The 17,154-nt window shown below is 44.0% G+C and overlaps 1 protein-coding gene across 1 annotated transcript in view; it reads right to left on the reverse strand.

Annotated features, from left to right (window-relative positions):
* The window catches only part of LOC112559657 (CD109 antigen-like), a 36,039-nt gene that overhangs the window by 6,348 nt on the left and 12,537 nt on the right, over positions 1 to 17,154 (reverse strand). Inside the window, 5 exon segments of the mRNA XM_025230992.1 lie at positions 244 to 345; positions 595 to 708; positions 1,127 to 1,244; positions 9,766 to 9,942; positions 10,873 to 11,068. Coding sequence (XP_025086777.1) covers positions 244 to 345; positions 595 to 708; positions 1,127 to 1,244; positions 9,766 to 9,942; positions 10,873 to 11,068 — 707 coding nt within the window.

Raw genomic sequence — 17,154 nt, forward strand, 5'->3', positions numbered from 1 at the left:
TATTTTCCGTATCATCATCGGTCGTAGTCATTGTACGTGTGTCGTCTATGTGTGTGTGTGTGGTCTGGGGGAGAAAGATGCGCAGCCTTAAGTTGCTATATTTACAGACAATAACAGCGAATCCTTGAAGATAATTAAGCATGTGGTTAATTTGCTTTGTAGGCAGTGATGTGAAAGCTGTCAGTCTCTCACACACTAACAAGCATCACACAAACAATATCATCATGTTTTCCCGAAACTCACGCGAACTGTGAAGGCCTGGTCCTCGTGACGCATATCTTCATTGCCGCTGTCGTCGATGATCAGATTGAAGAAGTCCTGTGATTGTCCCAATGTCACTCGTACCTGTTACAAAACCGCAGCTCGATCTCAGTAAAATCCTTCTAACTCTCTCTTACTGCAGTCCACTAACTGTCACAGCTGAAGTCCTGAGTTGTCTTGTTGGTGTACACACAGTAACAAGAAGCACATTTTTTTTAAATGTTCCACCATACAGAACTCACGAAATCTTAGGACCTTACAATATAAAAAAACCTCATAAACTCAATTAAAATTTGCAGTAGGGAGGTTAAACGATATAAAATCGTCACTCACATCCATGTCCTGATCCATGTAGTTGAAGACGATCGCTTGCACGACGACCTGCTCGCCACGGGTGACTGAGTACGGTAAGTTCAAGGACACGAAGAACGGGCGGAAAACACGCAGCTGGGGGAGAAAATATCAGGTGACTGATCACAGTGATTGTAACTAACAGTTTACATTGGCAATGTTTGCGTGATGACCCTCTGTGTGTCTCGCTTTTTAATACAAGAAACGTAGCGAACGAAGCAAAGTCTGTAATAGTAACTTGCTTCTAGAAACTCTGACTAACGAGATACTTTTGTGACATTGTGAATAATGAGGTCTCATTTGTTCAAAGTCTCGTACCTCACAAACAGAAACAGGGCGTTATCGTATCTTGAAAGAATTATCTCCCTTACTTGAAAATAATTTTGCGCTCGGGTTAACCTTTAACTTTTCAAATTTTCAGTAACGGATATCAGAGAGCAATCATTGTGTTGACGACATGGTGTCAGTCAGAGCATGCAGCAATATCAGGTGTGGGAGTCAATGATAAACGAACCTTAGCAGTGGTGCTGGCCACACCCAGCCCGGCTGTGGGGCTGACGGCGAAGGAGGAGATGATCCAGGAGGTGATGGTGTCCGGCACCGTGGTGTTGAGTGTGGCCGTGCCGTCAGCACTGGGAGGGCGGGACAGTGAAGTTCACGCACGCACACATACACACACACATACACACGCATATATGGCTGGTATCAGTGATTGAGTAAGGCTATTATTGTGGCATATAATTTCACAATCACAGGTAATTTTACTTATGTAATAAAAGACTAATTTTTCTTCATAATGTACTGAAGACATGCGTGTACACGCTACGTTTTCGAAGAAGAAATTGGCTGAATGTTAAAATAGTATAACATCAACATTTATCTTGTGTTGCTTTACTTTTATCAGTTGACTTTCGAGATTCTTGTTTCTTAAAAAATAATGTATCATTAACACATTTGGTTCTAAGTAGAGTTCATTAAGAACTGTAGGCATTTTATGGAGTATTTCTATATCTAAAAGTGCTTATGCATTCAGATGATGTATAATTATAGTCCATTAGTAACAGAATATTTTCTGTATAAAGATACCAAACAGTAAACAAACTTTATAAATAAGACATACAAAAAAGGAAGCTGACGCAAGCACAAAAGCTTTAAGCAAAGTGTGAAACACAAGCAGGACCAAGCGTGAAGCCAGACTTTTGTGAGAAGGCATCAGCCCAGGAGGATGGAGGGTTAAATGTCAAGCGGATTAAGCATTTTGATGTCAAGCAACATTGAAAACAGTCTAGCGCAGGATTTCCCACCTACCCCCTCTCTCTTCTTACCCCCACCCTTTTGTCCAGGAGTGGGTGAGGATATTAAAATATGCCCCCACACCGGTACCCGCTCAAAAAGTCATGTTCTTTTTGTATGAAGCAACAGATACAAAAAAATCTCTGTCTCTCTCACACACAGGTGTTCGACGCACTTTTTCTATTACACAGCGAAGCACGCACGCACGCATGCACACAGGGCACCATGTCCCCGAAAACGCGGTTGTCCGCCCCCCTCGCCACTCGGGTACGCGCTCCATCACATGGTTGTCAGTACCCAGCTGCCATACTGGTCCACAGCCACGTCTCCGGAAACAGCGCCCTCACGTGGTCCACTTCCTGCAGTTGGTCCTGCTCAGTGCCCGCTTCCGCAGGAGCCGACGTCACGTGCAGCAGGTTCTGGAAGGCAGCCAAGTCCTCGAGGTTGATGGAGGGCATGAAAAAGCCGTGGTGCACAGGGCGGGGATCTGGGACAGGCATAGGAGCGCCAAGATACTCGCAATGCTTGCCCACGACACGGAGAATCATTCAAGCTGCTGATTTCTTTAGGGGATCGGGTTGTGGCTATCCTGCCTAGACTTCGGTCCTATCTCTAACACTGAAACCACGAAGCCCCGACTGTGATCACCTCAGCCTTGCTAGATCTGCTGTAAGCGTTCTACATGTGACGTCACGCGCCCTCTGCACCGAGACAAAGCATTAGGCTAAGGACGAGACTTCGCTCACGTCACCTGGTCTCAGCACGTGACCACAGCCACGTTTCCGGAAAGGCTGCCCGCACGTGTTCCACTTCCTGTAGAGCTGGCTCTTCTAGAGCAGGTGCTTGTGTGGCTAGACCAGGTACAAACACAGCTTTTAGAGGCGCCATGGCAACCATCCCATCCTCCACGCCGCCAGCGCCAGGGAGCGCGAACTGACAAAACGGGCAACGGTTGTCTGTTGAAGACGTTAGAGGACTCCATCAGCAGCACGACGACTTAATCGTCACAATGTTTACATATCAAAGTTTTTTTTAATATCTACCAGTCTCGAAGACATTTTATGTTTTGTTTCCTTTCAAGTTTGAAATAGATTTCACGAGAAATCGAGGTCCGCGGTGTTTACATTCCTACTCGTGGAAAGTTTGAATTAAAACTTCAATTTGTCAGGTTCAGTGATATAAATGACATACTATTATGTATTAGCATTGTATACCTCGGAACTATTATGTTTTTATTTTTTGCCTTTTGTTAGCTCAATAAATAATGTGCCATGAAATAATGTTGATTATAATATTGTAACTCACATAATTACACAATTATATATTGGTTCGTTGCTTCCGAAGGAAAGTTCATGAGAGGCTTTCGCACTATGAGGGTAGAGAGAGAGAGAAAAACCGGAGTACCCGAAAAAAAAAACCCGACGACCAGCCCACCCGAACAGGTGTGTCCCCAAGAAGAGATTTGAACCTGGGCCTTTCTCTGCAGTGATGACATAACCACTATACTACTGGGCAACCTCTATAGTTATATCAAAATTGTACTCGTTGTTTAAAAAAAGAACAGGAGCTGTTCGGTAAATCAGAAGATTCTTCTCAGATAAAATCAGATTCTCTAAAAGTGCTATCTTTTCTCTCTTCCTAGGTTAGCAGGAAGGTAACTCATCCTGTTGCTTCCTGTTACATTATTGCTCCTTTCTCTCTCTCTCTCTCTCACATACACACTTTTCCTCTGTACAACATCCATTGATGTTTTCTTAGTCGTTATTCTCTCATTAGCTACATACCCATTCTAAAAAAATCTTTATAAAATTACGATTTCACCTTTTCTCTTATTCCTAATTTACTGCGAATCACTTTTAGAACCTGTTAGAATTTCCCAGGTTTTGCAGAAGTTACATAGGATGCTAAAATAAGGCTGGCATATCAACACTATGAGATAATAATAGAAGTACATTTATAATCCTGCCTCCTAGTGAGTTGAATGCGTTCTGACAGAATAAATGAGTGAGTGGGTTTAGTAACACATCGTGCAATAAAAAATAAATGTACACAAAAACTTGGAAGGTGGGAGGTAAGGGCTGGGGGGAGGTAACGGAGCACAAGGGGCCACAAGCTGCTGGGGATACTTGAAAAAGGTGGACCTTAAGGCTCGCTGTAAACTACTTGAGGAATGAAGGTATACCAGCCATTGAAGGATCGCAAGGCGGTGAGGTAACAACATGGAGCACCGAATCTCACAAAGTATTTCTCAGAAAGGTTGAGGAAGAAGACAATTACTACCACCTGAGTAGAGACACCGTTTAACCGTAACCAGACTGACCTGTTCCTAATGTGAGGATATTTTTTCTACATTATTGACTGCACAGAATCGCCCAAAACAGTAAGCATAAGGATAAACAGATGTTTTCTCATGTCACCTGGTCTGCGCATGCGTCCACAGCCACGTTTCCGGGAAAAGCGCGCGCACGTGCTCCACTTCTTGAAGAGCCCCGTTGTCAGGGACAACAGCCCCACCAGTTGCCATTCCGCCGTGGAATATTCCTCCCGCTTCTGCCATTGGGATTCGGCACATGGGGCATCCGTCTGTTAAAGACCGTGTGACTGTATCATAGGCCTAGTGACCCTAGTCTCTATCACTCGCATCATGGCTTTTCCATGTTCGACTAACGAGAAATATTATAGGATTTTATGTCCTTCAGTCTCAGATTTTGAATTTGATTGACAAAACACGTGTTATTACCAAAACGTGTAGAGTAAGTGTAGAGTAAATGCCACGTTTTCTTTCGGGAACAGCGAGCGAAGATCGATGGCAATGCAACGACAATTTGCCGGTAAAGAAGACATTAATGGAGGAAAAAGACAACAGTTTTTGATGAAATTTTGAATACTGCGAGTCGGGCTACCTGTCAAGAAAGTATTAAATTTTTCTAATCTCAAAAACCTCAAAGCTGCCAAGAAAACGGTGGACTTATATTCGCAAGTGGCAAAAGTAACCCTTTGGCCACATAACAGTGCACCTCGTTAGGCTGCCGTTTCAAATAAAAAAAGCTCTGTTTGTCATCAAAAGAACAAGTAAATGTTGAAATATATTTGATAAGGTCTTTGCCTTCCTTTTCATTCTTTCTCTCAAGGATGACTGCTGGTTTGATGCACGGGTAAGGGAAAGAATTGCAAACGTAGCCTGGCATAGCTGGGTAGTGAAATGCTACTCTGATAGGTTCACATCACCATTGATGATCTGGTGATAGGAAAAGCGATGTGGGAGCGAGCATGAAAGTATGCAGATTTCCGTAGAAGCGAGTGGAAACACGCAAGGTAGGATTATAAGCGGTTTGGTTTGCTAAGTGAAAAAACCACTTCATGTCTATGTGATAAGTGAGAGACAATACTTCATTCTTTAAGCGCGGAACTAAAAATTGAAAGAAGCTCCAAGGAAGAAAGTTATTATAACCTCACTCTTATTTATCTCCAATGAAATGTCCAAAGTGGTTTGAAAACTCCTTAATTTTTCTAATGAACCGTACCAATTAAAGAAATTTCCAAGATTTGGTTTTTTTTTCTTTAAAATTTATACTAAGAGCAGGGCAGAGGCGTTAGCGACAGTTGACGAAGCTCACACAGGACTTCAGACTACCTATTCACCTGCCAGGGACCCCGGGGCAAAAGAATCCAGGCGACACAAACTGCAAACGCTTGTGGGTTGAATAAAAACATAATTTAGATGTGGGTCGTCACCTGGTCCTTGTGGTGGCCCACAGCCATGTTTCCGGAAACACGTCACGTACATGCTCTACTTCCTGAAGAGCACCTGTGTCAGGGGAGACAACACCTCCAGTCCCGTGACCATCCGGCATCGCGAATCCCGGAGGCATTGGACCGTTGAAATCGCACATTGGGCAGTGTCTGTAGAACATTGGTTTACTTCTGATTAAAACACACAGCTTGTGTTCATCCAGCTCTGGTACACAGTCGTTTGCATGTTCACACTTACAAAAAAATCTTCCCAGTTTTCGCCTTCCAGATGTTTCCAGAGATTTGGCGGAAATATCGTTGGAGGCTGAAGTTAAGTTTAGAGAAGTACCAATAATAATGATTCTAATCACAACGAGAACATTGCTTAGTATTAGCTTTTAACGTGGAGAGTCAACCGATTATGGACGACTTCAGTAAATACTTAACAAGTAAAGCACTTCATACAAATTTGTCCAGAAAACAGGTGTCAGACATGGTTCCTGTCCTAGGGTTAGACAGGACTGAGGACCCTGCAGTTTGAGGCGAGAGGATTACTAATGCCAGACATTGTTCCTGTCATAGGACAAGCATGATTAATGATTGTATGTCTTCAAGATTAGAACATTTTCATCTTTTCTACTGATACCAGGAAAAGAATTGGAAGAAGCACAAAGAGGACAGCAGACTATCCATCACATGCCAGGGACACAGGAGCAGGGGATCCAGCTGGACACAATGCAGGGGCAGAAGCAGGATAAAGCAACATAGAATGATGTGGGCCGTCACCTGGTCCTTGTGTTTGCCCACAGCCAAGTCTCCGGAAACACGTCACGAATGTGTTCCACTTCCTGGAGAGAACCCGGTCAGGGGAGACAACACTGCCGGCACCGGCACCACTGAAGAGTTGCAAAATCTCTCCTTGACCCTTGAACAGGCAGCCTGGGCAGCCGTCTGTGGAAGATTTGTTGACTTGTTAGAATGTGGCAGCTTCTAATCATCCCGCCTCGGTACACTTTCGATCGGTTTGCATGTTTACACGTGTCACAAAAATCAACAGTTTCCGATTCTGACCGAACAGTGAAAATTATTATCTTGGGATAAAAATGCCAGGACTCTTTTTCAATGAAGGGATAGTTTATCCCACCGATCAGAAGTTTGTTTTCCTAAGATTTCAGGAAAGGTGATCAGAAGATGGTTGAAGACGAGCAGAGTCCTTGGGGGTCAGCTTATCCACCACGTAGTACGAGGGATTCAGAGACATTAAAATGAGATATAGAAACATTACTAGGTCTATGACAGCTTTACGCGGAGACCACGTGATCTTTTTAATTTCCGAAGTTTCTAGTCCTGTTCTTGAGATCTGACACTAGCTTTGCTGGCGGCTAAAGTCATAAACTGTGTGACCTTTAAATAGTTATTTACTAATTTACATAATTTTAAATAAAGAAACAACTACTGTACTTTATATAAATATGTCATGGAAATTATACCTTAACTCGAGTATATTTTAACATAGGAATAATGTTTTGTATTCAACCTCGGTGAACAAAACTCACGAAAAATTATGGTCAGTAAAAGCAGGATTTATAATAAAGATGTCAATGTCCTTCTCTACCTATACTCGTCTTGGAGTACATTTGAACATTAAAATCGACCCAATGAGCTGTGAGGAAGCCCGATGACCATCTGATGACAACAATATCGCAGAAATTTTCCTCTTCTGAAACTGATTCCAGAGAACGAACGCTGCTTAGCCCTGCAATGAACACTTCGATTAGTTGACAAAGGTCAAGCAGGGATGCAGACGACTACCCAGGACCTGCAAGGATCACATGAGCGGCGAACAGCAACAAACAGACAGGGGCCGTCACCTGGTCCTTGCGTTGGCCCACAGCCACGTCTCCGGAAACACGTCACGAATGTGCTCCACTTCCTGAAGAGCACCCGTGTCAGGAGTGACAGCCCCACCGGTACCAGCCCCGACTCCAATACCAGCACCAGGACCACCAGCACCACCCATGGCTCCAAACGCCATATCCAGGGGGAAGTCGCACATGGGACATCCGTCTGTAGAAGATTGGGTTACTTCTCGTTAGAACATGTCAGCTTGTACTTATCTTGCGTGCGTATGTTTTATATTGTTTTATCCACTCAATAATTTTAATAGTTTCCAGTTTATTCCAGACATTGAAAGCCTAATATTATTCAGGGTACAGGCGGTCTGTCCACAAGATATTGGATGTCCTTACAGCGATCCAGCAAAACTAAGTGGAGTGCTGATTATTCATAATGATGGGGCCTTCTGATCATATACATTCTACAATGAAGACAAAACTATTGGTCAAATTAGAATAACTGTTATCTATTATTAATATCTACTATTAAGGCTGTGACCACGTGACTTCACGCCGAGGTCCTGTAGGTTTGGCTGTTTCTAGAAGCTCCCATTACTTTTCTTGAGACTTGGCTATACTGCAATCTAGCTAAAAAGTTTGTCATAGAACTTGTACATTGTAGGCATTGATTTAAATTTTTGAATGCAAGACATCTGTACGGAATGTTTTTCAGATGTGAAGTGCAAGCAGGAAAACGTTTTAAAATTATATGACTAATGAAAGTGACAGTTTTGTAAAAGTGACAAGCTTTCATTGTGTACTTATTACAAGTCTTGTTTTACAACTTATTAATAAGCATATCTTATTCCAAAAATATACTAGAGCTCTTTTCGTTAATTCTTTGGGAAGAAAAATAAAGTTACCACGATTTATAAAACAAAATGGAAGGAACGAGGAAAAACAAAAAAAGAAAAAGGAATGAATGGAAAAGATGATCGCGTCGTCAATATAAATATCTATTATTCTATCAGAGCAAGATGTAGTCTTGACTAATAGATTGCTGTCATTTGTCACAGAAAGCTGGAGAAATAAAAAGCTGAAGCAGAATCTCCCGGATGCTCAAAGCTACCAGACGTCGAGCGCAGAGCTAGCCTCATATACAGAACGATTCGCCGTGAAAGTTCTGGCAACCTAGCCTGTGAGGGTCTGAGATAAGCAAGGAAGCTGATTAATGTTGAAAAGCCTCACGTGCTGCTGAAAACGTCACAAAATACCCGTATGTCTAGAATCATGCACGTGCACGTTAGCGAGCACGAAAACCTCAGCCACGTGCAACACATGATAAACAACACACGGAGGTAGGCTGTTGATAAGAATTAGTAGTGTTAGAACAAAAATATAGATGAACGCAGTGTGAAAACTTCAAAAAAAGCAGCACACCCATGACAGCCTAGGTTACAGTTGTTACAGCGTTGAAACATTCACCTCTGTGACGACATCATCGTCAACAAAGTTAGTATACACACGTGTTAGTCGGAAATATTTAAAAGCGAAAAAAAAAGTACCACGACCAACGACATGAACTGCTTGTTATGGCTATTATGTGTGAGTAGTTGAGTGTTACTGCTAGAAGCTCAGTCCGAGGAGCGAGTGCGCATGCGCCATTTCCAGTGCATGAAATCGCCGATAATAACGAGGTGTATCGAAAAATTTCAACTGCGCAAGTGCGGAAGTTGTTGTACCCAGGCGAGACGCTGGTCCACAGCCATGTTTCCGGGAACGAGACTCGCACTCGCTCCACTCTGCAGGTCCTGCTGCTCAGAACTCGGTGCCGCTGGCGCGCGTGCCTCTGACATTAACGGTCGCGACATCATCGAAGCCTTTAGTCTCGGAAGGCGAATGGGATCTGAGGAACACATTAATAAAAACAACATGCGTGACATCTGGGAAGGAGAAAATAATGGTTTCTGCGAAAGATGGTTCGGCAAGCCTCGGCCGATTTGCCTCCCTTTGCAGCAGAGACAAGGAAAGGTAGAGGAACTTCCGTAACTCTACCCTCCCACCCATTCACCTCTTCCCTCTTTGCAGTTTCGCTCATAAGCTGCACAGAAAAACGTGGAGAAGGGAGGTTGGACACTGAATGAAGCGTTGTCTTTCACCTGGTCCACAAATTAAAAACAACGGGAACAACGGTTGACGAACACAAGCGGGGAAACGACACTTCCCAGAGGCACAGGGGAGACACAAGACAGACGCATGGGTGGTGTGTAGAAACATGACAGTTGGCCTTCACCTGGTCCTTGCGTTGGCCCACAGCCACGTCTCCGGAAATACGTCACGAACACGCTCCACTTCCTGAAGAGCATCCTTGTCAGAGGAGATAACACTGCCAGAACCAGTCCAGAACCAGCAGCCATTCCAGGAGGCAAAGCCATGCCCGGTATCAAGAATTCGCACATTGGACATCCGTCTGTAGAAGAGTGGTTTGCTTCTAGTTAGGACGTGAAATCTTGACAACACCTGTGTAATTTTGTATCATAGTTTAACACTGCATTCAGCGCATGATTTGCTGCTGATTCATCACAACATTTCCTCTAAGGATTTCAGAGCATAACAAACAAAAAGAAAACAGTCCTCCTATAGTCAGACCAAAGCTAATCTCTGGACAGATCACGATTTCACAAAAAAGCGAGGATAAGTAATATGCATTCTACAGTATAATCTACCGGTATAAATCGTACAAACGATTCATCAAATACAATAAATGAATGTGTGTCCTAACATAAACAAAAATATTATTTAACGATTCCCAGAACGTTGCTCCATACAAAAAGTAGTCTCTGTCTATCCACTGCGAATATCTGCAGAGAAGACAAAATGGTGGTTTGTCATAGCACTAACCCCTAGAGACGCCCATGGGTTAAATGCCCATTTATTTTCGCACTGAAATGAGCTCACATGTGGGACCAAAATCTGATCGTGCCCTCAGTATATAAAAATTCCTGTAGCAAACAAAAAAAAAAAAAGACAAAAAACAAACAAGCAAACAAAACTGAAAAAAAACGTAAGTTCCAAATAATGAAGGCCGTCTTCACTTGTGATGGCCCCGGTGTATACACAATTAGTTTGGTCAAGCTTATACAGATTTACGGAAATTACAGGTTTCTGACAGGTGTAGCAAGTCTCAAGTTAGTCGTTATTACAGGGTATGATAACATATAAAAGCATCGCCGTGGATGAATGAGGTTGGAGCAGGATGGAGAATGCTTGCGAGCAAGAAGCGACTATTAGCAAACTCGTCCCGTCCTCCCCCACCACACGAGGCCTGTGTTAATCGCAGATGGACTAGGATGTTGCCAGCAGAGACAGGACCAGCCAAGCGGGGAGGAGTTATTTGTACCCAGTAGAGGAACTGGTCCACAGCCATGTTTCTGGGAACAAAAGCCTCACTCGCTCCACCTCCTGCAGGTCCTGCTGTCCCACACTTGACTCCACTACTGAAGGCTTGGCTTGCAAGACTGGTTGCACATTACTGACAGACATTAGTCTCAGGGGGTTGATACCTGGGCGGAAGCCACCAAAGAAGCGAATAGGATCTGGGGAAAACAGAAATAAACAAAATAGTATCTGTAATTTCTACGCTGCTAATGAAAAATAATTTCTGCAGTCTGAGTTTTTGATAAGCATCTGCCAAAAAAAAAAAAATGCAGCAAGCAAAGCCTCGAACCGCCCCGGTTCTCCTTCCCACAACCTCGCTCCACAGAAGTGAGTGGACAAGAGAGGTTTGTAGTCTTGGCTTTCACCTGGTCCTTGCGTTGGCCCACAACCACGTCTCCGGAAAGACTTCGCGTACACGCTCCACTTCCTGAAGAGCTCCAGTGCCAGGGGAGACGCCTCCAGCTCCAGAACCAGCAGCCATCATCGGCAAGGCTAGGATTTCGTCTGTAGAAAATTGGTTTGCTTGTAGTTACAACATGTCACACTGTGCTCACCCTGTTCCTTTGACTTCACACCATGTCCTGCCAACATTCATGGTCACTAAGAGGATGCTGGATGGATAAGTCAAAGTTGTGGAAACTGTCTGTGGATGCCATTGGCTGCAAGATACCTTGTGTAGTCATAGCACAGCCATTTCAGTATAAGACTTTGTTCTCCTCTAGTTCTTAACTCCCACAGTGATCACGTGATGCCAGCACAAGCAGTCGAACTTACAGACTGGAGCATCTGCTTGCGAGAACATCAGAAGCCTGTGGCCGTTGTTCACAGTACAGTAAGATATCGAGCTATATATACTATAATAATATAATAATTGTAATATATAAGACAATACATCTTGATGAAAATATCCCTTAGTTGCTGGCAAAACTCAAACAACCAGCCAACCAACCTTTTATATTTGTGTGTGAGCAAATTGTGCATGTTTTCGATTAAAAAATTAAAAATCTATCGAAGAAAAAACACTATAAAATAATGCTGTTATTCAGAGGGAAAAAGGGAATGAGTGATTCCGGATAGAAAGGAAGAAAGAAAGATATTAAGAATATACAATACACAAACATCCTGACGGCATTGTCTATATAAAGCCTCGTTTGAATAAAAAGCGGCATCGAAGGTGCTAGAGGAGCCAGCACTTTCCAGGTGAAACGCAAAGAACAAAAATAATAAATAAATAATATTTTCAAGGGTTGAGGTGCAAAAAAGTATTTTCAAGCCCTTACAGGTCTGTGGCGAACACCTGCAAATTTGTACATGGAAGGATCTACATAGGTATGACTTGCATTCGAGCTCAAGCACTGCTGTGGTTGAAAGCCTGAGGGTTGAGGAGAATAATAAACACTCATGACAAACAAAAAAGCGATTGCTGGGAAGGTTTTCAATTCCACCTCCACACTTCCCATTCAAGCCTGTGCTTGGACTGGACATTGCCAACAAGTATTGTACAGGAGGGAGAGGGCAGGGGAACTGTACCCAGCGGAGGCGCTGGTCCACAGCCATGTTTCAGGGAACAGTGTTCGCACTCGCTCCACTTCCTGCAGGTCCTGCTGTCCACCTGCCTCTACCTGCGACGACACACCTTGGGTCAGGCTTAAGGGTCGCTCAGCATCGACAGCGCAAAAAGCGGACCCAGAGGACCGTGGAAACGAATGGGATCTGGGAAGAACATGAACAGAATCACATCTTTATGTCTGTCATTCTCAAATAATGTTGTCAAATGTAGTGTTCATCACTCAGACTGTTGCACAACGCTGATGTAATGCCTGCAAGCAAAGCAGGGGGGATAGAAAGGGCTCCCATCACTGAAACTATCGTACCTTCACCAGATTCCATCTTGCCTAGACTTTGAAAGAAACTTCAATAACATACTTATAATAATTATACATTAACGATTTAAGCTTCTGAAGCGGTCTCAGAAACCTTTGGGTTCAGAAAAAAAGTGAAATAACTCAACTGGGTGCCCTTTCTAGCTCCCCCTTATCCAAGCCCCACCGACTCCCGACGGGTGCACATGGACGATCATAGGAACAGGGTGGACAGGTGGAGGGGATCGGGGTGAACACTGATAGTTCTGCCGCCTGTCACCTGGTCCTTGAACTTGCCCACAGCCACGTCTCCGGAAACACTGTCCGCACGTGCTCGACTCTTGAAGGGCACCCGCACCTGAGGGAAAAGCGCCCCCATTCCCGGCAGCTACCCCGGGTATCATTCCTCCGCCAGCGAGATCAAACACAGGCCCGCAGAATGGACAGTCGTCTGGTCACGTGAAGTTAATATTTTCAGTTTTCAGCTGCTTCCACATCACAACAAACAATTTAAATTCCAGCCAATCACCACCACCACCACCTGTACTGCATTAAAGGACTTCATACCTGGATATGTGTTGTCCAGCTTAAATATATTTTATACATATGGTCGTATAGTCGACAGTTGTAAATAACATGACAGTAACATTGCTGTATTCGACAACAAGTGTCTGGGTAAAGGTAATATTTAACTTATTAAATATGTTAATATGTTAATATACTGAAGACATATCGACGAATGTGTTGACAGGCTGAGGTATTTGTTTGCAGGAAAATTATAACTCTGTGGTACCCGTGCTACCCATTCATTTTCGTTGTGAAGTCGTTTAAGACTGTAGAAGTGTAGATGCTTTAAAGCGTCTACTCTCTCTCTCTCTGGTTTGCATATATTATAGTCCATTTCAAAAGTAAATATGCATGAAAGATCAATAAAAGCACTAATCAATAATGCCATCAAGAAAAGAGTATGGAAGAAAGAGCTAACGAGTGAATGAAATAAAGAACGAAAAAAGAAACAAGCATGCAATAATAATAAAGAAAAATTCTGACCGCACCCTGTATATAATGTGGCCTAGAAAAAGCGGTAGAAGTGATAAATACAAAAAGCTGAATTAATCGCCATTTTGAAGGCCAAGATAGAAAACAGTTTTCAAGTGCTACACAGTTGTGGCCATCACACGGTCCTCATGTGACCTGTGAAGTTTCCTCGTGTGACCTGTGAACTTGCAGCAAAAGCATGCATGTCGGTATAGATGCCGGATGACAGCAAAGAAAAAGCTAGGCACAAAAATACACATGATGAGCAAAAAAGCAGTTATTGGCAGTATTTTCCATCCCCCAAGAAATGGTGCAGATAATGTTTGCGCATGATACAGGCGCGCAGTGGCGTCTGGGACATGAGGCAACTGTACCCGAGGAGAAGCTGGTCCACAGCCACGTTTCTGGGAAGACCATCCGGACTCGCTCCACTTCCTGTAGGTCCTGCTGTCCTGTACCCGCCTCTACCTGCGGGGACAGGCTCTGGGACACACTTACCCGGCGTATCGAATCCACACCATCAAAGGCGAGAGCAGGGCGGAGAAGGGGACGGAAGAAACGAATGGGATCTGATGAAGGACACGAACAGAACATCTGAGCTTTATTCAGAGCTAACACTGCCCTGTATGGTGTACACCACAACAGGCCAATGGAAAAAGATTCTCTTTTGCAACATTTGCAAACAAAACAGAAGGAGGTCTACAGAAGGCTTACGGTTGTTAATATTTTCACCTGCTTCCAGATCACAACAAACAATTTTAAATTCCAGCCAATCACCACCACCACCACCACCATGAAGATGAAATTGTCAAATTAGGCTACATATATCTGTGTGAAGAGATTTATAACTGATTGAAGATGTAAGTAAACTGTCGAATACAGTGGAGAAAAATTGTCGAATTTTTGGCAAAGTTTTACTTTAAGTAACGGTAAAATTGCCGAACATAGTCACTCGTTCGACAGTATGTATCTGGTTAAATGACTGTTGAAGTTTTAATTATTTTTCTTAGAACTGTAAATTTTCCTGTAAACCATGCAGAGAAAGACGCCGAACCTGTGACGTCACGTTTGTGCTCAGATACGCTAATAGGTCCCAGCTCTCCCATTGGATGAAGCCTTTACAGCATTGACTTATACATGTACAACCCTGACATCTCAGTTGTTGACATCTTGTAGAAGTACTTGGTGCTGCACCCAGGATTACCAGCAGCTGCTACCCTTACTAACTTGTCTGGATGATGTAGAAATGTGGAGAAGGACTGCAATTAAAACCCACCGTCTAGACAAAAATTATCTCTGGACGCTGGGCCGTGTCCACACTTGTAGGCATGGCAACCAGTCATTGTATTAATTTTTATTATGAGAGTGGACCTGTCATACCATTTAACAAAACAGCCCGTCAGGGTGCAGCTTGCCCCGGCATTGCAAAAAGGTAGCAAAGCATGAACATTGCCCCTCACCTGTCCTATAAGCGGAGTAGGTTTGCAGCGCTATCCAACAAGGCACAAGGGGATCACAAGAACAACACCCGTTTCTAAACGAGGGCAATAATGGAAACCATATAAACATATCACCAATAACATTTTCTAAGTCAGGATTCAAGAGAGGGACTATACAATCGTATTGTTGAGGTTTCAGAGGAGGTGCTAAATTATCGGTACTGGGATCTTGATTGAGATGCTAGAGGGGAACCGCACAGTAATATTATGGATACCCGGTTCGACTGCTGGCCCACAACCATGTCTCTGGAAACTGAGACCGCACGTGCTCCACCTCCATCACGGCCGTGTCAACAGCGCTTATCAGGCACATGCAGTGGGCCGCCACCACCACCGCCTGCTGCCGCGTGCATGAAGAAGATAGGATCTAGATGACAGAGGACGAGAAACGAACTTTGTAATGTTAAAAAAAAAAAGCTGAGACTAGTGTGGTGTAAATAACGGTTCATGAGGCAATGGAGTCAGAAGAGGGCAACCACCACAGCTGTAAGCAGGAAGATGCAGGCCGCTCCACAGCTCAGCTGGCGACATGGCTAGGGACTAGAAGTGCTCAGCTGCATCCGAGGATGGTGGGATCTTTATCTCTACTCCACAACTTCAATTTCGACTTTGCGGACATACCTTTAGACTCGACCACTGAATTATCTCCCGACATTCAAGGTCTTCGTCTCTTTTGGACAGGTCGTTATTGTTTATCTTGAGGTCATTAATTTTTTTGAAGGGTTGTCTATTTTTCTTTCATCTTTGCTTCCAGTCCAACGGTTACCCCGCTACCCGCATGTAGCTTTACTTCTAGTTCATAGCTACGTCTCCTGACGAACGTGCAGGTGCTTTAGACCCCTTCACCAGCTTTTTATTATAAATTTTGGATTCTTGTAAACCAGATGAGGCAGACAACATAAGCAGACGTCTACCCCGTGATGGCGCCGTCCCACAGCCAAGTTTCAGGGAACCACGTGCGCACTTGTTCCACTTCCTCCAAGGGCGGGCTACTCGTTGTGCCAGCAGACGTCACAAGTCCTGGCACAGTGGTGAACAAGAACATGGCTGTGGTGGTCAGCGGCATCGTGAAGTAAAAGTCATCTGGGAACGAACTCATGTGACGTCACGATTGCGCCAAATCAACAGCGAATGTGCGCACCAATAACCTCCTAAAGTCACGTGACACATCCATGTTTAACCCTAAATTGTAAACAAGGAAAGGGGTGGAAACAAACTTAAAAGGGAGACTACGCGATATAAAACAAGAGTGACGAGCATTTGATGAATACGTAACGCCAGCGAGGACGATGACGACGGAAAAGTCGTTGCCGCTTTCAGAATGGCGTCCAGTGCGGAGAAAAGGAAGAGGTTACTTTTGCAGAGGTTTGTCTTCAAGAACCGAGAAAGTGCAAAGTGCAAGAGTGCGAGAGAATGCTGCTGCTGCAAAGAAATTCAATCAAATACAGATGTAGCAAGAGCATTCAGAGTTTTGAAACTTAATATTTTGTTAAACGCTCTTTTAAAAAATGTTAGCAAGCAAAACAGAAGCCGGCATTAAGCAGAGGAAACCAAGCAGCCCTCTACTTGTTGAAGAATAAAATTTCCACCCAAAGCTACACGCAGGGAGAAAGCTCTTCCTGCTGTGACCTCTCAACCTCTGACATAAGTTCAAGAGGTTGTGGGAAGTATAGGGAGGCACCTGACAGTCTTGCTGGTCCACATCCACGTTTCTGGGAAGACGGACCGGACTCGCTCCACCTCCTGCAGGCCCCCCTCCTGTAGGCTGTTGTCGGGGAGTGGCTGAACTTCATCAACCCTTGCGCTCTCTCGGAATGCTACATCAGCCTTTTCTTCCAGCAATAT

The sequence above is a fragment of the Pomacea canaliculata genome, linkage group LG3, assembly GCF_003073045.1.
Source record: "Pomacea canaliculata isolate SZHN2017 linkage group LG3, ASM307304v1, whole genome shotgun sequence".
Classification (NCBI taxonomy): domain Eukaryota; kingdom Metazoa; phylum Mollusca; class Gastropoda; order Architaenioglossa; family Ampullariidae; genus Pomacea; species Pomacea canaliculata.